The sequence below is a fragment of the Pogona vitticeps genome, chromosome 1 (genome assembly GCF_051106095.1).
Source record: "Pogona vitticeps strain Pit_001003342236 chromosome 1, PviZW2.1, whole genome shotgun sequence".
Lineage (NCBI taxonomy): Eukaryota > Metazoa > Chordata > Lepidosauria > Squamata > Agamidae > Pogona > Pogona vitticeps.
Genome location: NC_135783.1, coordinates 175,157,345 through 175,184,911, shown reverse-complemented (window position 1 = coordinate 175,184,911; position 27,567 = coordinate 175,157,345). Strand labels below are relative to the sequence as shown.

General features: G+C 39.6%; 1 protein-coding gene across 2 annotated transcripts in view; it reads left to right on the top strand.

Moving 5' to 3' along the window:
- The window catches only part of SPAG16 (sperm associated antigen 16), a 655,515-nt gene that overhangs the window by 90,918 nt on the left and 537,030 nt on the right, over positions 1 to 27,567 (top strand). For both annotated transcript variants that reach the window (XM_078379135.1, XM_072977750.2), the window contains one exon: positions 2,386 to 2,516. In XM_078379135.1, the coding sequence (XP_078235261.1) occupies positions 2,386 to 2,516 (131 nt within the window). The remainder of the gene's footprint in view (positions 1 to 2,385; positions 2,517 to 27,567) is intronic.

The window sequence follows — 27,567 nt, the reverse complement described above, 5'->3', positions numbered from 1 at the left end:
TTGCTGGGAAGAAGGTAGTAAAAAGAAAGCACAACCTAATGAGATGCTATAGGTTTGAGCAGAGCTGTTAATGCTAGGACATTTGGGAGTTCATTAACTCATATAGTTACATCAGAAGTAACTTGATGGCATGTGACATTTTTGGAGTTTGTTTTTTTTTACTTGCCAAACAATTGTATAGTTACAAGATGGGTGGAATGAGGACTTTGATTGGAGACTACAACAGAATATAGGCACCAAAGCTCTGCTAACATCATATAAGACCATCCTCTGCCACAAAACAAAAAAATTGTGTTCACAGCTTAAATGAGTGTTATGTATTCTTTATTTTAAATAGTTTTTAAAATATTTTCAAAATCTGTATTTTTAAATTTTTTAATATTATTTTTCTGTCTCCATTTTTACAACCAGATGCATAATCCCCTTGCAAGCATGATTCTGATAAGCTTGTTTGGCAAGGAAGGAGTTAAAAGGTTAAAAAGCTAGCTAAGAACCAGCTATATCCTGATTGACAGGGTCAAAAGTTCAGATTGCCCCAGGTAAACCTGATTTCCCCTTGGAAAATGTATGTGAGGAGACTGTTTGGTCTCAGAAATCATGAGACAATGTTTACTAAAGATGGTTGGTTGTTTAGTCGTTTAGTCGTGTCCGACTCTTCGTGACCCCATGGACCAGAGCACGCCAGGCCCTCCTGTCTTCTACTGCCTCCCGGAGCTGTGTCAGGTTCATGTTGGTTGCTTCGCAGACACTGTCCAGCCATCTCATCCTCGGTCGTCCCCTTCTCCTCTTGCCATCACACCTTCCTAACATCAGGGTTTTTTCCAAGGACTCTTTTCTTCTCATGAGATGGCCAAAGTACTGGAGCCTCAGCTTCAGGATCTGTCCTTCCAGTGAGCACTCAGGGTTGATTTCCTTTAGAACTGATAGGTTTGTTCTCCTTGCAGTCCAGGGGATTCTCAAGAGCCTCCTCCAGCACCACAATTCAAAGGCATCAATTCTTCGGCGGTCTGCTTTCTTTATGGTCCAGCTCTCACTTCCATACATCACGACAGGAAAAACCATAGCTTTGACTATTCGGACTTTTGTTGGCAAGGTGATGTCTCTGCTTTTCAAGATGCTGTCAAGATTTGTCATCGCTTTCCTCCCAAGAAGAAGGCGTCTTTTAATTTCGGGGCTGCTGTCTCCATCTGCAGTGATCATGGAGCCCAGGAAAATAAAATTTGACACTGCCTCCATATCTTCCCCTTCTATTTCCCAGGAGGTGATGGGACCAGTGGCCATGATCTTAGTTTTTTTGATGTTGAGTTTCAGACCGTTTTTTGCACTCTCCTCTTTCACTCTCATTACAAGGTTCTTTAGTTCCTCCTCACTTTCTGCCATCAGAGTGGTGTCATCTGCATATTGGAGGTTGTTGATATTTCTTCCGGCAATCTTAATTCCGGCTTGGGCTTCTTCCAGTCCAGCCTTCCGCATGATGTATTCTGCATACAAGTTAAATAAGCTGGGGGACAGTATACAGCCTTGCCGTACTCCTTTCCCAATTAAAGATACATGTCAAAATATCCCCCTTTCCGGAGGAGTGTCACTCCACTGCTTTCTTTAAAGCAAAGCTTTCTGGAGGAGTGTCACTCCATTGCTTTCTTTAAAGCAAAGCTGCTTTTAAAAAACTTTTTTAAAGAAAAGTTTTAAAATCTTTTAAATTTGTCTTCGCAATCTATTTCTATGAAATTTCTCTCTAAATATCTCCTTCTCCTGCCTATGAATATATACAATGTTTTGTTTCACAAAGCTCCTGCTAGAAAACCTATATGATGCATGTTCAGTCTTACAGAGTGGCTGTTTCTCCCTTTTTTGAGGATCAATATTTCAACCCTGGCAGCCAAGATTCTTTTCAAATAAGAAAAAATTGGATGGGGGTGACTTTTCAAGATAAGTAAGATTGGCATTTTTGCAATCTGTTTTACATCTGGGGATGTTTAGGGTCATCTGTTTCTCAGTGGGGAGTATAACAGTTTTACTTTTTTAAAAAAATCATAACTAGAACACACCCAACATTCCCCTGTGGCTTTGAAGGCAAAAGAACATCAGTAGTGGTAGGCAAGCATGATTAAGTTAGATAAGATATCCCCTTCACAATTAGAACATATATGTTTTTTTTTCTGCAGGAATTCAGTTCCTTTAAAGCTTTGTTTCTGATCAGATGAAGATTATGTTTACCTCTTTGTGACAAATCATAAAACAAAAATAAGCTAATTTTCAGCATCTGAAAGTGAGAAATCTAAGTGTTAGGATAAACATACATCTTTTTTACTGTGAAGGGAACTCTGCTTCTGGTGACATATATAATTTAACTAAATACTGTTTTGTTGCTTTTTTAAAATGTAGGATTCAGAATTTCCTGAAGATATTCAAGTGAATCCTTACCTTGCACGTGCAAAGGAATGTGTGCGCCCACTAAAGTCTGGAGTATATAGGCTGAGCAACACTTTGAAAGTACATGATCTAGCAGTGAGCTGGTAAGAAGCTTCTTAAATTCCTTAATCATGCAGTTTTGTTTTCAACTAATATTGAAAATAATTAGCTTTCTTTTGGTTGTCATTTGCTTAAATATAACAATGCAATCTTCCTATATGGTCTGAAAAATAAATAGCTAGGTCCCTTAAACACTGTTGTAAAGGGAAAGGAAAATAACCTTGGTGCAAGTGTGTTGTCTAAGACAAGTTTTAAATTTGTTTCTGCAGTTCTTTCTGTGAAAAGACATTCATAATGGCAGCCAACTCCACAAGATGTCAGTGATGATGGGAAATAGATCTTGGAGAATATGGACTCTGTTTCTAAAAAAATCTTTTCCAACTTTTAAAAAGTAAAAAGGATATCTTTTAGTTATGGAGTGAGAATGAGTTGCTTTTAATATCCATTCCATAATTGGTATTTTAACTTAGTCTAGGAGATTGCTATAGTTGAGAAAAGGAGGACATATCCAGTATTTCAAGAATAGCTTGAGTATTGTTTGCATATTGCACTTCTTTTGCCTCGTCTCCTTACTGGCTGTGACCTTTAATAACTGCCCTCCAACTCTCCAAGCATCTCCCTTCCCTTGCCCTCAAAGCTTCAACCATGTATCTACCTTGCAAAGTTTTTGTTGGCAAGGTTGTTCCACACATGCTCAGTCTTCTAACAAAGTTGCTGTTTTTCCTGATTATTCCCTTTAATTTGAAAGGTCTTTTTTGAGGGCCAGTATTTCAGCCTTGAAGTACTGGCCCTCAAAAAATGGTATTGATTCTTTCCAAATTTAAAAAAAACAGCCAGAGCCAACAATTTGATATTTTATATGAGCTATTTTAAATGTGAGGATATTTTTGTTGTCGCTTATTGCTGAACATGGGAGTAAAACAGTTTTTACATTTTAACAAAATATAACTTGAAAACCAATTGCCCAAATGTCTTCAAATGTGGATCATAGCAAGAGCAGACTGCTCCAACTGTGCTGAATTTGGTATTGCCCCCATTTTTAGATTGTGTTATAGAATGTATCAGATTGTGTGAATTCCCAGATGGTCACTTGAATAACCAGAGTTACAGGTAAGTAACCTCTCTTCTCACATACATGTTATTGCAGTGGTCCCCAAACTTTTTGGGACCACGGACTGGTTGGGAGGTGTGGGTTCCATGCACATGTTATGCCCACCTGTGAGCACGACACGCCCCTCGGCAAGCGCAACACGCCCACTGTGCATGTGTGCGGGGGTGAGTGGAGAACCATCTCCACGGACCAGTTCCAGGAAGCCCATGGACCAGCACTGGGCCATGAACCAGGGGTTGGGGACCCCTATGTTATAGAATTTACAGATGTAATTTTAATTCCAATTAATCTCTGTTATGTGAATAACATAAAATATACTTGTCCCCTCTAAATTGCTTCTGATATCAAAATTTTCATTAATACGTTTAAAAGATGCAGACAAAACCTCATTCACTTAATATATAAAAGTCTCACTCAGTTAGTACATCTTTATTGCTCCCTTTCCATCCTGGGTAACATTTACAACTATATCATTTTATTCTTTTAGGCACTGTGTGTAAGTGAAAATTGCATATTTCTTTCTTGTGTAAACATTGTTGGTTACCAAATATCAGAAGAATGAGTAGGCTGTCAGTTAAGTGATGGATATTAGAATAATAGATTGGCCCTTTTTATCTTAAAAAGTGATTCATAGTAGTTAGGGAAGCAGCAAGAACGTACATGGGATTTGTGACATTAAAATAACCTTCCAGTTTAGATCTTCAAAACTACTTGTCTCAAGTTCATATATAATCATAAAGGTACTATAAGACCTTAAGTCTTACTGTAGCTTAATAACATAATAGAAGCCACAGTTTTCTGGATTTGTTTTGTGTTCCTGGATGAGAGGAGTTCTTTAGATCTATTTGAAAATGGCCTCGGATTTGGTTGTGGAATGGAGGCAGCTTTGGTTGCCTTGATGGACTATCTGTGTTGTGGGCACTGCCGCTAGGGAAAAAAATTAAATCATTTTGTAGCAGATCTGGGGGGAGAAGATTTATGACTATGATTTTACCTCTCTGATTGATTGGTTGAATGATTGATTGATTGATTGATTGATTGATTGATTGATTGATTGATTGATTGATTGATTGATTTTTATCCCAGTCCCATTAGTATCACAGCACTACCCTGGGCGGTTACAACATGTAGAAAACAAAAATAAAATAGAAAACAAAAATAAAAATAGAGATATTAAAACTAACAGCAATAATCCTTAAAACACGCACATACAGATGGGGCAGATTAATCCTAGAGTGGATGGAGGAAAAGAGGAGAAGGAAGAAGAGGAGTGGAAAGAAAAAAGACCCCTTATTGTGGGAATAGGTTGCTTACCATATATTTGAGAAATCATTGCTGTTTGTAATACTGCTGCTTCTGAGAAAATCCTGAGTTAATGTTTTTAGAATTATGGTGATCTAATGATGTTTCTCTCTATCCTATCCTGGCTCTAATGAACAACCAAACCAAAATCACATTGGTTTGTATTTTTTCCCCCGGTGCAGTAGGATCTCCATATCTATGGGGGATTGGTTCCTCCCCCATGGATGCTGAACACCGTGGATAATGCTATATAAAAACCAAAAAAAGTTATTTTCAAGTGGATTACCAGAACTGGCCTAAAGGGTGGCAGAGACCATACTGTGTATTCTTTAACAACAAGAATTCCCTCTAGTTCTGGTAATACATGTGAACATATATTTTGTCTGCATTTAAATTTTTTTAATATTTTCAAACTGTGTATAAATGAACCTGCTAATCCTGCTAATCCTGCTGCAAAAATTAAGGAAGCTGGTGGTCAGTGTCACAAACATCTTCCGTTAGAATACTGCATTCTTTCAAAATTTTCAATATTAAATAGGAGGGTTAACTGTTTTCTTAAATCATAGAACCTGTATCGTCTATCACTATTCTTAGCTTAGAGGTGTTATCTTATAATCTACCTCAAAAAAATTCTTGAAACTGAGTGTGCTAAATCAGAAAATACTACTCCTTAGTACCAGGATTTTACTATGGCAGTTACTTGTTGCTTCTGTAGGAGTCCCACTTCCTTCTTGATTGTGCCCTTGTGGTGATGGACTTATGATCATTCTGCTACAGTTTAGCAAAACACCATTTGGGCCAACTAACTAACATTCAAATTTTTCTGAGCATGTTTCATTGCTCAGTGATATGCTGGGAGTCACTTGTAGAATACCACCAAGCAATGACTGAGACTATTTGAAAGTAAGTGTAGCAATATGTCATGCTGACAACACTAAATTCAAAAGTAAATATTTGGCAATTCAGCCTTTCCCTTCTTTGGCATAATTCTGATCAGAAGCAGCTATTGGACTGAGTAAAGAGTTGCATTCCCCTGATTTTTTGAGCAAGATTCCCTCACTCAGTCAATATGTCTTCGGTTTTGCTCTTTTATCCCTGCTTAACTTACCATCATCCATGCCCCTAAGGTTCGTGCCATTTTGTGGGGAAAGAAAATTCAAAATATAGTAGTTGATACCTAGATGTCTATACAGTATCTTCTCTCAGTTTTTTTTTGAGGGGGGAGGTGTGGAACTGAATCAGATCATGACAGCTTTAGTGATTTATCCATTGTTTTGGATCTCTCTAAAACCTTGGCGTGACTGTTGGAATTTTGTTTCAAAGATAAATTTTATTCAAGAAGTACACACCTTGCATAAATAAACTCACATATGATTTGTACCTTTCTATTCTACAAAACACTAAGGTGAAGGTACTTCCCCTGTCACCCTTTTTGCAGATCAGAAATCTTCAAGAGCTATGCCTCTAGCAGCAAGATATGAAGAAATAATTGCATTTTGAGTTCACAGGATCATTCTTTACAATTCTATGAATATATCAGTGTAATTTCATCTGAGAAGGCAATTGAAATGTGTATATATGCTTAGAGTGACTTTAACAATGTGGGATTGTATTTTTACTTGTAAAAACTAAGGGACACATTCCTTTTTTCCGAGTTACATTCTGGGCAACACAACAATATGTAAAAGCAAAATATAAATAAAAAGTGTAAAAAGACAAAAATGTGGCACCTTAAGGACTAACTTTTATGTTATTTTAATGTGAGCTTTCTTGGGCAAGTCCACTTCATCATACTTGTGCATGAAAGCTCACATTAAAATATATTAATTTATTCTTTAATATGCCACCACATTTTTGTCTTTTATTATTTTTTAATTTCTATTTTGTTTTTATTAATAGTGCTTGAGGAGACTAATATAGCTACCTCTTCTGCAACAATAATATGTGATTCTTAAAGAGAAAAATATAATTTCTTCCTCTTCTGTTGTTGAAAGTTTCCTTCTGTATTGTACTTTAACGTGTTCTTTTCCTTGACGCTTTGCATTTAAGTTGGTGTTTAACTGAAAGTCATGGTTCTGTTTTACTTCAGATTATAAAAGCTGCTTCCTGAAATCCTACTGCTTTGTTATGCATACAGAATACAATGGAGTGACACTAATTCACTTCCAGCTGCCAATTAACAAATCTACACTCAAATTCTCAAATGCATGCAAAGACAATGGGTATGCACATCACAGGAAATCCCAGTGGTGACTGATTGATTGTTAGCTGGAAGTTATGTTGTTTGTCTTCTTTCCCAAATGACCTCAGGCCATGCAAAAGGTGAGATTGGTTTCTGCCAGTTTCTAGCAGGTGAAGCCTTCCCCAGCTAGCTTTAGTAACTGCAACATCCGCTGAGGTCAGGAATACTCACATGATATCTGCGTAGACCAATGGGAGTGCTGGAGGAGCTGAGTCACAAGATAAAAGAGACTCAGCTGGAGGAGGGGGAGTTTAGATAGGGAGTTAGTTGAAGTTAGATAGGGAGATTGAGAGTTTTGGAGTGTGGGCGGGAGAGTGATGGTTGAGAAGGATAAAGGAGAATGTTTGTTTAAGAGTTAACAACATTGCTTATTCTGTCAGACTAGGCATCCTTCAGTCTCGAGAGACTATGATAACGTGCTCTGTATGGAGGACTTCGAACAGTGTCTAGTGTGGCTGAGAAGGCCAATTCAAGAGGGACAATTCCTTCCACACTGAAGGAAAATGCAATCTGTCCCCTGTCCAGCTCCCTGATTTTGCTGCTTTCATGACTGCCTCTTTGCCTTGGCCTGCTGGACAAGGTTTCTTCAAAATGGGAGAGGCCACGATGCACTGCTTGCCTCCAGGCTGAACACTCAGATGTCAAGGTTTCCCATCTGTTGAGGTCTATTCCTAAGGCCTTTAGATCCCGCTTGCAGATATCCTTGTATCACAGCTGTGGTCTCTCTCTGGGTCGATTTCCCTGCACTATTTCTCCATACAGGAGATCTCCATACAGGAAATTCTATCAACATCTGGAACAATAAACAATTTCTATTTGGTTCATTTAAAATGACATATGACCTGGACAGCTATCATTAATAATAGGTAATGTTGATATAATCAACTGGTGGAAGCTGAAAGACTTGTAGCGTGAGCTCTTAGTTTGGTGAAAGACACAGGGCCACATGGGAATCATGAGAAATTGGTGGCACAGCACCGGAATCCAAAGCAATCCAGTGAAAAGTTAAATGGGTTTGAATTTAAAGATATTCCTAGATAGAAGGGGTTAGGATCTGTGGTAAGAAATGGTTACCTGTTAGAGTCTTTGTGAAGACTTAGTTTCGGGGCTTCTGAGGTGATACGAAAAGCTAAGCAGAAGTTGTTCTTGTGTCTGGAGACAATAATCGCCCAGACAGGAAAATATTGTGGAAAGGATTATGACCTTGGGAGGGGCTGAGGCAAGCTGCTTGGAAAAGTGCGACCTAAGTACAAGGAAAGCCACTGAAAGAGAGAAAAAGGCTTGTACTTTTGGCTTTTGTGAGGGAAAAGAATCTGTCCAGATTCATAATAAATTGTATTGTTTATGCCACCCAAAATGTAAAAAGTCTGTTATGGAGGCACAAACTGAGTTCCACAGTGCTGAGGAAAATGGAAACCCTCAAATTCAAAGGGATGAAGAAACTGAGGGACCTGTAATGATTGCCTCAGAGGGAGAGAATATCCAAAGCTCCCAAGATTTTGAAAAATGGAAGCTGGAACAGGAATTCAAACTGAGGGAGTTAGCTATGAAAAACCAATTAGAATTGGAAAAAGAAAACAGGAGAAGGGAATTTGAGCTAGAAAACAGGCAAAGGAAGAGAGAAATGTAATTTCAAATTGAGATGAAGAAATTGGAATTAGCTGCTCATCATCATCATCATCATCATCATCATCATCATCATCATCATCATCATCATCATCATCATCATCATCCAGTGTGGGAAATCTCTTAAAAATCGACTTAAAGAAATTTTCCCAATATCGGAAGGGGGGGTTGTCCTGAATCTTTCTGGATTTCATTTGAGAGAGCTTGTTGGAATTTTGAGGTTAAAGATGATGAGAGGATGATAATTTTAAGATCACATATAAGTGAAGTTTTGTCTGAGGTTTAGTCACAGATGCCTCTGGAGCAAGCTAGAGATTTTGAGGCTTATAGAAAGATGGTGTATTCCCAATTTCGAATTAATTCAGAGCACCTCAGAAGGAAATTTAGATCAATTTCAAAGAGACCTGAGGAGTCTTTTGCCCAACTTGGGTCACGTTTGACACAGTATCTTAATAAATGGTTGGGAAAGGAACATGTCTTTACCTTAGACCAAATGAAATATGTGTTTGGACTAGAACAATTTATTCATTTTTACCAGGGGAGTTACATTATCTTGTCAAGGACAAGGATCCTAAAAATGTGCTGCAGGCATCTGAATATGCTGATTCTATTAGTGGGATCAGAGATCCTCAATTTTCTGAGGTAAAGTTTGGTAGGAGAGTATGGGACAATAGTAAATCCAGTAAAAACAAACGTTACTTCAGTCAGGCTCAAGCTAAGGGAAGCCATTTTAAAGCAAAACTCTCATCCCCAGAGCCCAGTCAACTGAAATCAAATAATCCTGAAGGAAAAGTTAATAAAACCCTTTATTCTGAAACTAGAGCCAACATGAAATGTTTTTCCTGTGAGGAAGTTTGACTTTTTGGGTCCAATGTGAAAATCAAAAAGACAAGAATTTCAGTCAGACTAAAAAAGTATTTTGCCTTCAGTCTTCAGCAGCTGAAGCTAGCAGCAGCACTTTTTCTAAGGAAACAGTGTTGCCAGAGAGCACAGAAATTCCTGTTACAATGTTTTCTAATAAAGTGCAATCCTATTTTACTAGAAAACTCAGCAGAAAAGATTTTCCTCAATGGCGTAAAATATCTAAGCCTTAAAGATTCATGATAATGTGATTCATGATTCATGTGACTGGCTGAAGGTAACAACACATTTAAATGTAGATCTCTTTCACCCAAGTCTTGACAGTTTAGTCACAGCACCATAGTCTCTCTTGGTATCTGTCCTGAATTACTGCTGCCTGCAGAATACTCCTAAAAATCAATTGATATTTCTTTATTTTAAACACTGAATGCCACATGATTTTTAATATTTTAGGAAGTAATATTTATTTTAAAAATACAGGTGGACCAATTTAAAACCGACTTTAGACAGAAGGAGACTCAGCTTTGCATTTGGAATAATTATATGATGGTTATGCAGTGTTATTAATGTGCTTTTAACATGCCATATAGCTGTAGCTCAAATAGTTTTGTAAATTAGACCTTAAATTACAGTCAGTAAAAGACACTTGCTGTTTCTAAGCTGCCATACAAATACATGTGTTAGTCCTTGAATTTGAACAAGGAAGTTTTTCTGTAGTCAAAGGCTATACATGTTTATGAGCATTTTGCTTCGTTTGAATATTCTTAATCATGCAGGCTAATGGACTGCAGCACAGAAATAACAGTTTTCTATCTTTCCAGGTTATTTGTTGCCAGATATTAACAAGAATCAAATAAAACCAACACACATGCTTTGATGCACATTGTGTTCACAAGTAGAATACTAAACTGGGGTTTTGTTTTGATTTTGGCTTATTTAAACTTTCCTTTCCCGCACCAGATAAAGATAATGCAGTTCAAATTTAGATTTCTTCTTCCTCATTTCTATCATTTTGTATACTATGATAGATTTATACAAGTTGAATCAGAGACCTTTCTAGATATAGGACACAATTCTCTTCTTTGGTAATCATATTTTCAAATGTTAGGTAAAGGTTCCCCTTGACACTTAGTCCAGTCGTGTCCAACTCTAAGGGGCAGTGTTCATCCCCATTTCCAAGGATTTACATGCTTTCGAACTGTTAAGTTGGCAAGAGCTGGGACAAGCGACGGGAGCTCACTCCATCATGTAGATTCGATCTTACGATTGCTGGTCTTCTGACCTTGAGCACAGATGCTTCTGCAGTTTAACCCGCAGTGCCATTATGTCCCACAAACTTCCAGTTAGCTTCCACTTAATTATAAATGTTTTAAAAATTGCTCCAGGAGGAGAGTTATAGCAGGGGATTTTTGTTTTACAGATTTTTAAAAGGACACCAAGATTTTATGAGGAAAGCTGTTTTTGGAGAGGTGCCCTTTACAAAGGAGGTTTAGATACAAATCCCAGTAAGCACTGCAATCCTTTGCAGCCAAGCAAGAAAAAGGGAATGAAATTTTTTCTGGAACAGACCACAGTTTTTCCTTGTTTGATCTGGTACTCCTATGTGGGCTATTCAACTGACTTAAGACTGACTGAGACCTTACAAGAGTTTTGGAAAGCACTTTATAATTAACACATTAATATAAGGCCTTTTTGTTGTTGTTGCTCTTTTGAACTAGTATCAGAAAATGGCTCTTAAAATATAAAATGTAAGATTTAAAAAATAATGTCTGAGAAGGAGTTGTTTACCACTTGTGAAAAGGATCAGTTTCAGGCACTCCCTCTCCAAAGAACAAATCATTTCATGTTTTCATTTTTGTTTTAAAAAGGGTATATTGTCGGGGCCCCGTATCTGCCAGGGATTGGTTCCAACCCCCCATGGATACTGAAAACCACGGATAATGGCAAGAGAGAGAGAGAGAGAGATAGATAGATAGATAGATAGATAGATAGATAGATAGATAGATAGATAGATAGATAGATAGATAGATAGATAGATAGATAGATAGATAGATAGATAGATAGATAGATAGATAGATAGATAGATAGATAGATAGATAGATAGATAGATAGATAGAAAAAAGCAGAAAAATATTTTAACATGCATTACCAGCACTGGCCATTAGAAGGCACCAGACACCATGCCATGTATCCTTCACTAACTAGTATCCATAGCATGGTCTCTGGTTCCTTCTAGAGGCCGGTTCTGGCAATACATATGAAAATAGTTTTTTTTAAATGTTTTATTATTTTTAATATTTTCAGACTGTGACTAAGTGAAACCATGGATAGTGATCCTGCACATACGAGGGTCATACTGTATATCTCCTTTCCAAAACTAAGTTTATACCAGGTAACCCAATCCAAACCTATAAATGCACTATGATTGCAATACCTGTAAGCTTTATTTGGAATTGCCAAAAAACTAAGATACTTCTCAAGGCTTTGGGAAGTCACAGTCTAAGAGCCAGATGGCCAAGAACTATTTTTCTGCACAGAGAAAATTGACCGCTCCCAGCTGTATTTCTCTGGCATAATACTGTAAAAATACCTAAATGAGAATATACACCAGAGCAATGGTGACCTAAGCATATGTTAGTCTTCTCAAAATTGCCCTCAGAGATCTTGCTATCTCATCTGAGATGGCTATGGATATCATTGTGAGCCATTCCCACCACACCCAAACAAGAGCACTGTCTGTGACTGAAAAGAAATGCTGGTTTTGGTCTTCTAAGGTGCTGTTTGAAAAATAATATTATTTGGTGGAAACCACAATGCAGCAGCTACAGTCCAAGATAATGCTGATATGACTTGTCTGACCCTTCCTTATAGGCCTCCTGAGGAAGGACCAGTCTATTTCTCAAGGCCTGGTTGACCTGGCTATGTCACAAGTGACTACGTTTGCCTATTTAAATAAATCTAACACAAAATGAAATGACAAATGGACATGAAAAAGAACGTCCTGATCTTACAAGCAATTCAACAGTGAAATAGACTACCTAGGGACGTAGTGGATTCTCCTTTATTCACATTTTAAAATAGATTTTGGGTAGCCTTCTGTCACAGATACTTTTTGCATATTTTTCACATGTTACGGTATTTTACAACAAAACAGTGGAATTATTCTCTTACAGGTTTACGTCTTGCCCCTTTTGCCCCTGTCTTTTTTTTAAACTTTTTTTAATTATATAAATCCATCCATATTGGTTTAACATCGTGTCACCAGGGTACAGCTTATAATCATTTGTAAAACAACTACTACACACATTATACTCCTAATCTATACAACATCCTTCTAACCATTGATAGAATAAGTCCCATGTTTGTTAATATTTTGCATCTTCTTTTCCTTTGATTTTCAGTGTTAGTCTGTCCATTTCGGCGCAGTCCAATATCTTTTTAATTATTTCTTGATCCGTAGGTGTTCCTTCATTTTTCCAGTACTGTGCATAAATAATCCTCGCCGCTATTAGAATACGCAGTATTAAATATACATTTTGTCTATCAACACTTTCTGGTATTATACCTAACAGAAAGAGCTCTGGCCTAAAATCTACATGTTTTTTGATTATTTTAACAAGCCATGTATGTATTTTGTACCAAAAAATTTTTGCTTTATCACAAGTCCACCAGAGGTGATAATAGGTTCCAGTTTTTTTATGACATTTCCAACATTTACTTGACCTGTTAGAGTACATCTTAGCTAATCTATCAGAAGGTAAATGCCATCTATAAAACATTTTATATAGATTCTCTTTATAAGATGTTGCCATTGTCATCTTATAGTTTCTAGACCACAGCCCTTGCCATTTTTCTAAGTCAATATTGTACCCAAAATTTTTTGCCCATTGAACCATTGTTTCTTTGACCTGTTCATCCTCCATTTTCCAATTTAGAAGGTATTTATATACTTTCCTAATTAATTTGTCATCTGATGTTAACATTATTTGGTCAAAAGTTGTCTGTTCTTTATAAAAATCGTACATTTTTAGGTCCCGTTCATATCTTGATTGTATTTGCATTATAGACCACCACGATGCAACTAACCCCTGGTCTATAAGGTCTTGTTTTGGCTTTAATTGCCTATCTTTGTCTAAAATATCTGTATAAGTCAAAATTTTTCTAACATTCAAAAGGTTGGGATGAACAAATGCTTCTATTTTCGTGTACATTTTCATTTTTATTTTTTCCCATATTATATACAAGGAGTTTCTAATATAATGGTTTTGAAAATACCTATGAGATTTGGCTTTCTGATACCATAAAAAGGCATGCCAACCCAACTGTAGATCATGTCCTTCTAAATACAGAAGTCTCTTGTTTTTCAGGCTAATCCATTCTTTCAGCCAAGTTAGAGCAGATGATTGGTAATATAAGGTCCAGTCCGGTAGACCAAATCCTCCATTTTCCTTGGATTCTTGGAGCATTTTTAGTTTGATTCTGGCTTTCCTCCCTTGCCAAATATATTGTAGTATCACTTTGTTTAGATCATCAAAATATTCATTTTAAAATAGATTTTGGGTAGCCTTCTGTCACAGATACTTTTTGCATATTTTTCACGTTACGGTATTTTACAACAAAATAGTGGAATTATTCTCTTACAGGTTTATGTCTTGCCCCTTTTGCCCCTGTCTTAATGCAAACTTTGAAGACCTTCCTCTCTCCTTTCTCTATTCAGCTGCCTTTAAGTGAAATTGCAGGTAGCTTAGTGATCTTTTTTTAAAAATTAGATTTGAACCCACTACTCCTCTAGCAGTGTTTCTTCAGCACTATTTTTTGTGAATTATTTTAATCGCTCCTAGACTGACAAAAATATATTAAATAAGATTGTTGTGGTGGTTGTTGTTTAGTCATTTAATCGTGTCCGACTCTTCATGATCCCATGGACCAGAGCATGTCAGGCCCTCCTGTCTTCCACTGCCTCCTGGAGTTGGGTCAAATTTATCTTGGTAGCTTCAGTGACACTGTCCAGCCATCTCGTCCTCTGTCGTCCCCTTCTCCTCTTGCCTTCACACTTTCCTAACATCAGGGTCTTTTCCAGGGAGTCTTCTCTTCTCATGAGATGGCCAAAGTATTGGAGCCACAGCTTCAGGATCTGTCCTTCCAGTGAGCACTCAGGGTTCATTTCCTTCAGAATAGATAGATTAGATATCCTTGCAGTGCAGGGGACTCTCAAGAGTCTCTTCCAGCACCACAATTCAAAAGCATTCTTTGGCAGCCAGCCTTCTTTATGGTCCAGCCTTCTGTATGGTCCATACATCATTACTGGAAAAACCATAGCTTTGTCAGAAAGGTGATGTCTCTGCTTTTTAAGATGTTGTTGAGGTTTGTCATCGCTTTCCTCCCAAGAAGCAGGCGTCTTTTAATTTCGGGGCTGCTCTCACCATCTGCAGTGATCATGGAGCCCAAGAAAGTAAAATCTGTCACTACCTCCATATCTTCCTGTTCTATTTGCCAGGAGGTGTTGGGGCCAATGGCCATGATCTTTTTTTTTTTTTTTTTTTTTTGATGTTGAGGTTCAGACTGTTTTTTGCACTCTCCTCTTTCACCCTCATTACGAGGTTCTTTAATTCCTCCTCACTTTCTGCCATCAGAGTGGTATCATCTGCATATCTGAGGTTGTTGATATTTCTTCCAGCATTCTTAATTCTGGCTTGGGATTCCTCCAGTTCAGCATTTTGCATGATGTATTCTGCATACAAGTTAAATAAGCTGGGGGACAATATACAGCCTTGTCTTACTCCTTTCCGAATTTTGAACCAATCGGTTGTTCCATATCCAGTTCTAACTGTTGCTTCCTGTCCCATGTATAGGTTTCTCAGGAGATAGATAAGGTGGTCAGGCACTCCCATTTCTATAAGGACCTGCCATAGTTTGCTGTGGTCCACACAGTCAAAGGCTTTTGCATAGTCAATGAGGCAGAATTAGATGTTTTTCTGGAACTCTCTGGCTTTCTCCATAATCCAGCGCATGTTAGGAATTTGGTCTCTAGTTCCTCTGCCCCTTCGAAATCCAGCTTGTACTTCTGGGAGTTCTCGGTCCACATACTGCTGAAGCCTACCTTGTAGGATATTGAGCATAACCTTGCTAGCATGTGAAATGAGTGCAATTGTATGGTTGTTGGAGCATTCTTTGGCACTGCCCTTCTTTGGGATTGGGATGTAGACTGATTTTTTCCAATAAAAATTTGTTTGCAAATTTGCAAAATTTGTTTGAACGTCTGAAAAACTCTTTTCTGAATCCGTTTCTCTCTTTCTTTGTGTGTCCCAATTTGTGGACCTAAAACTTGATATTCAGCAGTCCGTGTGTTAATTGTATAGATATTATTTTGACACAAAGTATGTGTAGCTGAGTATGCAGAGGAATGTCTTAGTTGAGGGGAGATAAACATTTATTTGCATTTTATTAGGACAGTGAATAGCTGCATGTGTTATGGATTCAGCTAAACACAAGAGGTCAGCAGAAGGACTGAATTTCATGCATGACTCAGAAGCAAAACATTCTCTAAACAAGCCATATTTCAAAATTATAATTCCCAGAGATCCCCAAGATACTTCACTAGTTATACTATTTCATATTGGCACCCAACCAGTTCACACTGTAGTACTTGTCTAAGATTTTTCTTTGGCAGTCCTACAGGAGTTCTTTAATGCTTCATAGATTTTTTTAAACTATGGTGAGTTTATATTCAAAAAAGTTCAGACTGTCTTTGATTTTGTGCATTATTTGATTCTGTTTATTAATGTAACCGACTGAGACATCTCTTCCTCATTGTTAATCCTGCAGAACCAATCCAAGATTTTAAAAAATCAAAGCCACTTGCAAACTTGAAATAACATTAAAACTAACTGTATTTAAATATACACAAAGGCTTACAAGTTGAAATATTATTAATTAGTGCATGGAAAGTTAAACCTACCCGGGAGACCAAAAAGAGAGCACCCCTCCATACATATTAATCACCTTTTAATTAAAAAAAGATGAAATATATAACAGATGCGGACCTCATCCAATATGGAAAATTAGAACAGGTCTCTCAGTCTTGTACCTGGTCACATGCTTACCTGCACAACCAAGATGAGCCCCAGCACCTTATTAATGAGCTACAATATAGCCATAATAAGTTAAACAAGTCCTGCTGTTCAGACTGTTTGGGCTATCTGAGCAACAGGAGAAAATACCCTTTTCAGCTTAAAGTTGTCCTTGACTGAATGCTGCCTGAGGAACTTGCGAGAGGTCACATTTATCTGTGAAGAAATAGCTTGGGGAAGATGGCATTGAGTGAAAAGGGAATAGAGCAGAAAAGGTTAAGCAGTTTTTCTCCATAGGATGTTCTTGTGGGATAGATATGAATTTCAGTTGGTTCCTTTTAAAAGAAGACATCCAGTTCATGGGCTTCTGCATATATTTGTTGGAAGGAGATGCAATTATAATGTTTAGAATGAAAGGAAAGCAAAACTATCTGACTTGCCCCTCACATCCTGCTCAGGTTGTTTGTATGGAACACCTCTGACTGTATAAAAGTGACTGTAACCAGTATTTAAATTGTTGTTTTAAAATGGCTGTCTTCTAACAGAGTGGGTTTTGTTGGTGGAACAGATATTTCCTGCCAACAAAAATCCACTCTGAAAGTTGGGCAGGGGGACGGACCCTCAAGAATAATTTGAGAAATGGAGATTTTGATGGGGAAGAGATGACGGACATGTACTACTGCATAAAATTCTTACAAAATATTAGATTTAAAACACAATTCTCCTCTCTGAGGAGAAAGGAAGCATAGGATTTAGTGTCCAAAATAAATGGCAAACTTTTCCACATGGGTAGAACACGAATTTATCGCTACACATATGCATATCTCCAGTTCATTTGATTATTCATAGACTAGCTCAATCAGAATGCAGGTACAAAGTGATAGCTTTGAAAGATTTTTTCCCCACTTACTGGTGTATCTTCTGTATCATCAAATTAAATATGGCATATTCCCAATACTGCAAGCAACCAATCCAAAGTAAATCAGTTAATGGACAAGCACAGATCATATGTGTTAAGGATGCATTGCCAGTATTTCATTTCCAACATCTGTCAAGAGTTTGAAAATCCCTTACAAAACAATCAGTGTAGGGGCTCAGTGATCACTTTGCTCACTGCTTTCCCTCTCCTTTTTCTAAGGCCCATGGCCAAGTGATCTTGCAGCCCTTTGATCACTGCTTTCCCCCTCCTTTTGCTAAGCCCCTCCACTTGTTTTGGTTCTCTCCTCAGCTTACTTCAGTGTATAAGATGATAAAATGACCCTCAATTTTTAGTCTAAAGATTTTAGACAAAAATATCATCTTATACATGGAAAAATATGGTACTTTCTTCCTGATGTGATATTGATCTTCACTGTGAAATGAATGTTTTGTATGGACTACTATTTAGTCATGGAGTCCAGCCTCCGAAAGAGTTTCATCAAAGAAAACTAATCAAAATATCTTATATTTACATCCATGTGAAGGTCATGCAGTTGAAAGATATCCCCAATTTCTGTTCAGGGAAAAATGTGGTTTCAAAAGCCCTGGTTATTTGATTAGGCTTTTAATTTGCATTTTGTCACTCAAATAATGAAGATTTTATGACATATTAGGGCATTTTAATCCCCTCTTACATTGAGCCTGCTCCCATTATCAGCTTATGTTATCATGATGACATTTTTTTCCTGGGATTGTTGCTCTCAGCTATTAGGAGAAACCAAAATACAAATAATTACACCTTCCCATTAACACAGAATATTTAGTATACTGCAGGCTGAATGAAAGGAGAGCCATTAGTGGTGTTCCAGGCTTAAACCACAAAGCAATTGTGACTCAGTGATTTTAAATTAGAGGGGTGTGTTACATACAGCACTGATGTTACCTGTCTGTCATGGGTTTGGAGGGAAAGTTCCATCCTATGGGGAGTGGAAGGCGGGACATCAGGAGGAGGGGCTGTACTGTATAAATATGTGATGCGTGTGTGGAGAAGCTAAGCAGACGAAGCAGCAGCTGGGAAGAAGGAGTTGGTGTGGGAGTCTGTGTGTCAGACAGGGTACTTCTGTGTGTCAGAGTACCAACCTGATAGGTTCAGGTGTCTGTTGGTTAGCCAGAACTGATAGGTTCAGGGTCTGGGCTTTAAGTTAAGGTTCTGGGTGAACCAAACTGTATGCTTGTATGAGTGAGAATCAGCCACGTTCCTTTATGTTATTCACCTGATTGTTTTAATTACCCTGTGTGTATTTAAATAAACCTTATTCTTTTTATTGTTTAAAAATCCATCCCTGGTCTGTGTGACTTCTTACAGGGAATGGTTGGTGGCAGCTTAGTGTAACTGTGTGGCAGATCCCAGTAGGTCTGGGTTTGTCACATTGATTGGTGTCCAGCGTGTGGGATACGACTGGTCCAGTTGTCCAGTGGTCCAGCAAAGCCTTGGCAAGTGTGCCCAGAGCAAGGGGGGTCTAGTCAGGGACAGTCTGAGGCGCGTAGGTAATCTTCTAGGTGTACCTCACGGGGAGGTGTGCTAGTAGAAGAACGTGCCAACTGGGGAGACTTAGATTAAGGTGCTCTGAGGCAGCCTAGTTTTGGCGGGAAAACGCTGAGGAAAAACTGCATAGCAACAGCGAGCTAGCTTGCCAGCTGAGAGGCCCAGCAGAGGGGGGTAGGCTCTGACTTGATACTGTTGCAAGTTAGTGCTGAAGAACAGCAGCAATCTCTAGGGAGAGCTGGTTCTGAGGCAAAAAGGAAAAAAGTGGTCGTTTTATTTTGAGGCTTGACTTTTTAAAGCAGCCTGTTCTGAGGGGGGGGTTATGCCCTTGACTCGAAGCCAAGTAGCAGAAATGAGTGAAGTGAAAGACCCCCAGATTGACCAAGGTTCTGAGGATGAATTTGGCTCAGTGCAAGGTGACAGCACAGGAGAGCAGGACCCAGAACTCAGAAAAATACTCCTAGCCCAACAGCATGAACTGAGGGTGAGGGAAATGGAGCAAAGGGAAAGAGAGAAACAGCGGCAATTTGAATTGGAGAGAGAGAGAATGGCGTTTGAATTAAGAAAACTGGAACTGATGAACCAGAACAATAATAACAATAGGGATTCTGAGGGAGGCCAATTGTCTAAGGCTGACCTGAAGAAATTCCCTGTGTACCACAAGGGAGATTGTCCTGAGGTGTTCTTTTCCTTAGTGGAAAGAGCGTTTGTGGACTTCTCAGTGAGGGAAACTGAGAAGATGACCATCATGCGATCTTTAATCAGTGGTAGCCTGGCTGAGGTTTATGCCGAGATGCCTGAGGAACTGATGAAAGATTTTGCAGAGTTTAAAAAACTGGTGTTTGCCAGACATGGGATAAATGCAGAGCAGCTGAGACAAAGATTCAGGTCCCTCACAAAAAAACCAGAACAGACCTTTACCCAAGTGGGGGCCCAATTGGTGAGGCTGCTTGAGAAATGGCTATCGCAGGAGGGAACAGAGACCTATGAGCAGCTTAAAGACTTGATAGCCCTGGAACAGTTCTATTCAGTCCTGCATGGGGAATTGAAATTCCAGGTGAGGGAAAGGAAACCGAAATCTGTGGCAGCAGCCGCTGAGATCGCAGATTTTATTTCCCAAATAAGAAAGCCCTTGGGTGAGGGGAAATCTGTGGGTAAACCCAAAGAAACCTACAGCAAGTACTCTCAGGGACCAGGGAAAAGCCAGCAAGGGGGAGGGGCCCATGGTGAAGGGAAGCCCTCAGACATGAAACTAAGACCTCAGATTTTGGAGGGAAAACCAAAACAAGATGAGAGAGAATCAAAATACACCAGAAAATGCTATTTCTGTCAGGGAAAGGGTCATCTAATCTCAGAGTGTGAGAAATTAAAGCAGCTAAAAGGAATGGTGCCTCAGAATGCTGGTGGAACCAAGCCAAAAGCTGTGTTCTGTGTCCAGAAAGAGCAAGGCTCAGTGTCACTGAGGGAGCCTGTTGCCATGGCTACTCAGTCTGGAACAGCTACCTCTGCTGATCAGGCTGAGGAAAATGGTCCTCTTATAGAGGTAAAGCGCTGCTTGCTGGTGAAAACAGATTCTCAGTTGTTTGAGACAGCTGGGGTGGACGTAGGAATACTTGACCGTCAGTATAGGGGGCTGCGGGACACTTGTTCCCAGGTAACCCTATGCCATCCAGATATTATTCCTAGGGAGTTTATAATCCCAAATGAGAGCATGAAGGTAGCAGGGATTGAAGGGCAGGTAATCTCTCTGCCAGTAGCAGAGGTACCTGTCAACTTTCAAGGCTGGAGGGGGGTTTGGCGGCTAGCGATTTCATCGACTCTGCCAGCAGCCGTGCTCGTGGGAAATGACCTGGCTGAACATGTGAAACGGGTGCTAGTGATTACACGCTCACAAGCCACCACAGGGACAGTTCAGGGGGGTAATGATGAGCCAGAGGCGGAAACAGAGGGGAGTTCAGAAGCTGTGGTGGAAACCTTAACCACAGACAGCAGATTTGGACAGGAGCAAAAGGCAGACGCCACTCTCCAAAAGTGTTTTGAACAGGTGACTGACGCCCAGCTAACACCTGAAACCCCAGTGAGATTTCTGGAGGAAAAGGGGATTTTATATAGAGAGACCCTGAGGAATATCTCAAAAGGGGGAGATGGGATCAGAAGTCAGCTGGTGGTACCTGAAAAGTATCGCCCCATGATCTTACAAAGGGGTCACTCTGACATGTCTGCTGCACACTTAGGGGTGAAAGGGCCCCTTGATTTGATCAAGCAAGATTGGGAGCAGATCACCCAGGATGACCCACTAGACGTTGTGACAGACATAGACACCTTGATGAATGACCTAAGGAGAAATCTAGAGCTGGCAGCAGAAAACCTGCAAGCTCAGAAGGCCAGACAGAAAACATGGTATGACCACAAAGCTAGAGAGAGGCACTTTGACCCAGGGGAGGAAGTGCTTTGGCTTAGGCCCTGCAGAGAGAATAAACTGCAGCTCAAATGGGCAGGACCATATAGGGTCATTTCCAAGATGTCAGACCTGAACTACCTAATAGAGCAGGAGGAGAACCAAGCAAGGAGGGTGGTTCATGTGAATGCCCTAAAACCCTACTACAGAGGGGAACAGAGGGTTTTATTCGCGATAAAAGCAGCTGAGAGTGAGGAAGCGGAATTACCCTTCTGGGAGGGTAGAGGGGAAGTAAAATACAACCCAGAGGAGGTAAAGATCAGTCCTGCACTCACCCAAGACCAGCAGCAAGAACTAAAAATGCTGCTTAGTAAATATCAACAGGTGTTTTCCAACAAGCCGGGGATAGTGAAGGGAGTGATGCATCGGATCCACACAGGGGATGCACCCCCGCAGGCAGTATCCCCATACCGAGTAACGGGACCCTATAGGGACAAGGTGCGGAAGGAGCTGGACGAGATGCTGAGGGAGAACATAATCGTCCCCTCGTCTAGTCCTTGGTCCTCTCCGATAGTCCTTGTGGACAAGCCGGATGGGAGCATTAGGTTTTGTGTTGATTACAGGAAATTAAACCGTGTAACCACTCCTGATGCCTACCCAATGCCCAGGCTAGACAACCTGATTGAAACCATAGGGGGTTGTCGGTTCATCTCATCATTGGACCTGGTAAAGGGATATTGGCAATTAAGAATTGATCCCAGGGATCAAGAAAAGACTGCCTTTTGCAGCCCTTTTGGTCTCTATGAGTTTCGAGTCCTGAGCTTTGGTCTCAGAAATGCACCAGCCACATTCCAAAGGCTGATGGACCAGACCTTGGCAGGGCTCAGTGACTTTACAGTGGCCTACATTGACGACATAGGGATCTTCAGTAATACCTGGGAAGATCACCTGATACACCTGGAGTTAGTGCTGCAGAGGTTAAGTGCAGCAGGGCTAACAGTAAAGGCCAGCAAGTGTCAGCTGGGTAGCCCAGAAATAAAATACTTAGGTCACATGGTAGGGGGAGGAGTGATAAAACCCCTGGAGGCCAAAATAGAAGCAGTTCGTGATTGGCCTAGACCCAACACCAAGAAAAAAGTCAAATCATTTCTTGGGTTGGTGGGCTACTACAGAAAGTTCATCCCGAGGTTTAGCGAGATTGCGGCTCCGCTGACCGATCTGACGAGGAAGACGGCTGATGACCGCATCCCGTGGACCAGCGACTGTGAGGCGGCGTTCCAGAGGTTGAAGGAGGCGTTAATCAACTATCCTGTTCTGCGTGCTCCAGACTTCGACCGGGAGTTCATAATCTACACCGATGCGTCTAACAGCGGGGTAGGAGCAGTTCTGTGCCAGGAGGATGAGAATGGTGACCAGCATCCAGTGTCCTACCTGAGTAGGAAACTTCAAAAAGGTGAGAGACATTTGGCAACCGTGGAGAAGGAGTGTTTGGCCATAGTCTACGCGATCCAGAAGGCCAAGCCTTACATCTGGGGAAGACATTTTATTCTGTGTACTGACCATTCACCATTACAATGGTTAAAGACTATGAAAACCCACAATAGCAAACTTATGAGGTGGGCTTTAAACCTACAGGACTATGACTTTGAAGTGAAGGTGGTCAGAGGGTCAGTGAACTGTGTTGCTGACGCCTTATCAAGAAGACCTGAAGAATGAAGACGGCGAAAGAACATGGACTATGTGTATATAATGATGACAAAAAGTAAAATGTACCTGGTTTTGAATTTGGTTTGTATTAATAAAGGTAAATTGATGTACTGTATATGGTAAAATGTTTAAATGCATATTTGCTATGGTTAACTTGGAGTGTAAGTATGAGTAAGTATAATATGGTATGTATAACTGTTTTTGTGTATTTTATACAGGTTGTTTTTTGGTGAAAAGCACCTTAGCTTTCCCCCTACAAAACAACTTTTAAAGAGGGGAGGTGTTACATACAGCACTGATGTTACCTGTCTGTCATGGGTTTGGAGGGAAAGTTCCATCCTATGGGGAGTGGAAGGCGGGACATCAGGAGGAGGGGCTGTACTGTATAAATATGTGATGCGTGTGTGGAGAAGCTAAGCAGACGAAGCAGCAGCTGGGAAGAAGGAGTTGGTGTGGGAGTCTGTGTGTCAGACAGGGTACTTCTGTGTGTCAGAGTACCAACCTGATAGGTTCAGGTGTCTGTTGGTTAGCCAGAACTGATAGGTTCAGGGTCTGGGCTTTAAGTTAAGGTTCTGGGTGAACCAAACTGTATGCTTGTATGAGTGAGAATCAGCCACGTTCCTTTATGTTATTCACCTGATTGTTTTAATTACCCTGTGTGTATTTAAATAAACCTTATTCTTTTTATTGTTTAAAAATCCATCCCTGGTCTGTGTGACTTCTTACAGGGAATGGTTGGTGGCAGCTTAGTGTAACTGTGTGGCAGATCCCAGTAGGTCTGGGTTTGTCACAGGGTGCATTGAAATGTTGGGTTTGCTATGATAAACACTAGTCTCTGAAACATTTTTGTTTTGTTCAGGGAGGAGTGATTCTCTGATGCTTGTTTAGCAACTCTGAAAGTACTTCTCAGTATTTCAGCTTGCTATTTATTTCCTATGAATGCAAATTATGTGAAAGATCATCAGGTTGTTAAAGAAAAGTCTAGAATCTAAAACTTATGTGAATGAAGTGTTGAGGGCACAGAGCAGAGAGAAAATGTGTTTGTAGAAGCAACATACTTGGGTTCTAAAAATAGTGTAGAATATTGTATTTTACTACTTATATTACGATGGGTGATATGGTTGCACCATGTGTCTGAGTTTTTTCATCACTTTAAGTTTAATTTTTAAAGAAATCTTAGAATCATAGAATAAGTTGGAAGGACCCTGTAAGGCCATCGAATCCAACCCTCTGATCAATGCAGGATTGTAAATCAAAGTATATCTGAAAGATGGTTGCCTAATTTTCTCTTGAATGCTGCCAGTGTTAGCATACCTTGTGAAGGAATTATAATACTGCTCTAACAGAATATATTTCCTGATATTCAACTGAAATCTGTTTTCCTGTAATTTAAACCTATTGTTATGTGTCCTAGACTATGGAATGATTGAGAACACATTCTACCTCTCCACTGTAACACAACCTTCCAGGTATTTGAAGTGTACTATTATATATCCTTTCAGTCTTCTTTTCTCAAGACTAAATATGAGGAAAGACTACATATCTTTTGGTCTTTTCTCATAAGGCTTGGTCCCCTGATCATCTTTGATGCCTGCCTCTGAACTATTTCCAGTTTGTCTGCCTCCTTCTGAAAGTGTGTTATCCAGAAATGGACATAGTACTCAAGACGAGGCCTAACCAGTACTGGATAGAGTAGTGGTTCTGAGAGATTTTCAGCTTGTCCCTTCAATACTGTTGGATGTAGTTCTTTAGGCCATGGAAATCTGAAATCCTTCAAAATAATGTGTTCCTTGACTAATTGTTTATCAAATCTCAAGATGTAATCCTGTCTCCATTTGTACTTCACATTTGCTTGGAGGACCATAGACATAGTCTTCTGGAAAAATTCCCAGCTATAGTAGAAATTGAGCATTTCCCAACAACACCATCAGATCCCGGCCATGAAAGCCTTTGAGAATACATTGAATGCTTCTATTCAGAGGAAACGGTTGGACAGGCCCAGAGGACTGGAAACACTCCGAAGCATATCTACTATGTTCCTTAACATTTCTACTATGCTGCAGAGACACAAAAAACACACCAGCCTTCCTCAGGACTAAAAGGACCTTCATGTCCCCACAGGCTAGCCGCATCTATGACCACCTGGAACATGCCCTCCAACAGGAAAGAATCCACACAACCCACAAAAAAACTGAACTCCACAGACAAAGAACTACTATTCCTACACATCAATAGCAACCAAAAAAAAAAAGAGAGAAATTAAGATTGGGACAAGATCAATACCTTCTCCTACAGAAAGATGGAAAAAGAAATGGTGAATCACCCAGCCAGACAAAAACAGAAATTCAACAAATGGCAAACAAGCCAACCGAAACCCACACTAGACACCTCACACATCATCATCAACCTATCTGAATGGCAACTCTCACTAGAAGAACCCTGGGTCTTAGCCAAAGGATGAAACTTTGCAGCAACACCCAATAAAATTCCTGTGGGAGACATTGTTGTCAACGTGGAATCAGCATTATATTAACTTCCAGAAGAAGAAGCAGAAGAAATGAGAGGTGGACAAGGATCATACGAAAAGCAAAACTCCCAAAAAGCAACATAACAAAAATTGTATATTGTTGAAAAACTGTTAATATATATTTTGAATTGTTTTTATCTTGTATGTTGTGAGCCGCCCAGAGTAGACTATGTCTAGATGGCGGCATATAAATGCAATAATAAATAAATAAATAAATAAATAAATAAATAAATAAATAAATAAATAAATAAATAAATAAATAAATAAATAAATAAATAAATAAATAAATAAATAAATAAATAAATAAATAAATGAGAGAAACGCTATGAAGGCCCTAAACTCAGATACGGACAGCATCATTCTGCCAGCAGATAAAGGCAATGACACAGTAAACATGCAAACAGAAGAACAGAAGGACAAAATCAGGGAACTTCTAGACCCCACCACCTACAGAAAACTGAAATGGGAGCCAATCAACAAAATCACAAAACAAACAAACATGCTGATTAGGAGTTCCTCCCTGTACCCCAACATCCTTCAATGAATCTGGAAGACAGAAGCTCTCTATATGGTCTCCCAAAATCCACAAAGACTCAATCCCACTCAGGCCCATTGCAAATGCCATTGGCTCCCTGACATATGAATAGCAAAATACCTAGCCACCCTTCTACAGACCCACATTGGATAAACCTCATCCTACATCAAAGACTCAGATCATTTCATAAGATCAGCACCGTAAAACTCAACCCCAGGGATAGACTGATCAGATTTTACGTAGTATCCCTATTCACCAAGGTAACGATAAAGGACACTCTGACACTCATCCAGCAGATCTTTCCAGAAGACATCAAGGCCCTTTTCCAACACTGCCTAACAAGCAGCTATTTTCAATGGGATAATGAGTTCTATGAACAGACAGATGGAGTGGCCATGGGGAGCCCCCTCAGCCCGGTTATAGCAAACTTCTACATGGAACATTTTGAAAAACAGGCCCCGGCTTTGGCACCCTTTGCACCCACAGTCTAGTTCCGATACGTGGATGACACCTTTACAATTTGGAGCCATGGTGAAGAAAAATCGGAAGAATTTTTCAACCATCTCAACAGCATCCACCCAAATATACAATTCACTATGGAAAAAGAAATAGAGGGCCAACTCCCGTTCTTAGATGTCATGGTCATACGCAGAACTGACCTTCTATTGGCACACAATGTATACAGAAAACCCACCCACACAGACCGATACCTACACAAGAACTCCAACCCACAGCAATAAAGAGGCATAATCAAAAAACTGGTAGACCGTGCAAATCAGAACTGTGAAACTCAATTTCTCAGCACCAAACTTAACCATCTGAATTGGGCCCTACAGGGAAACTGCTACTCCAAAAATGAAATCACAAGAGCCATCAAACCAAGAAAACAACACCAGACTGAAGAGGGAAAACAGCCATTCACAAATAAAGTATTTCTGCGTACATTAAAGGGGTCACTGACTGCATGGGGAAACTTTTGAAAAAACACAAATAATACAACACCACAATAATACCACATTAATACAACAAATGTTATGGTCAGCAAAGGACAAAAGGGACCCCCTCACCACTGCAGGAGTATATCGGATATCTTGCAGTTGTGGACAGGTGTATATTAGAACCACAAAATGAAGCATCCACACCAGAATCAAAGAACATGAGAGACACTACAGACTAAAACTACCAGAAAAACCAGCAGTAGCTGAACGTGCCCAAAAACAACCTGGACATGAAATTCTATTTCAAAATACTG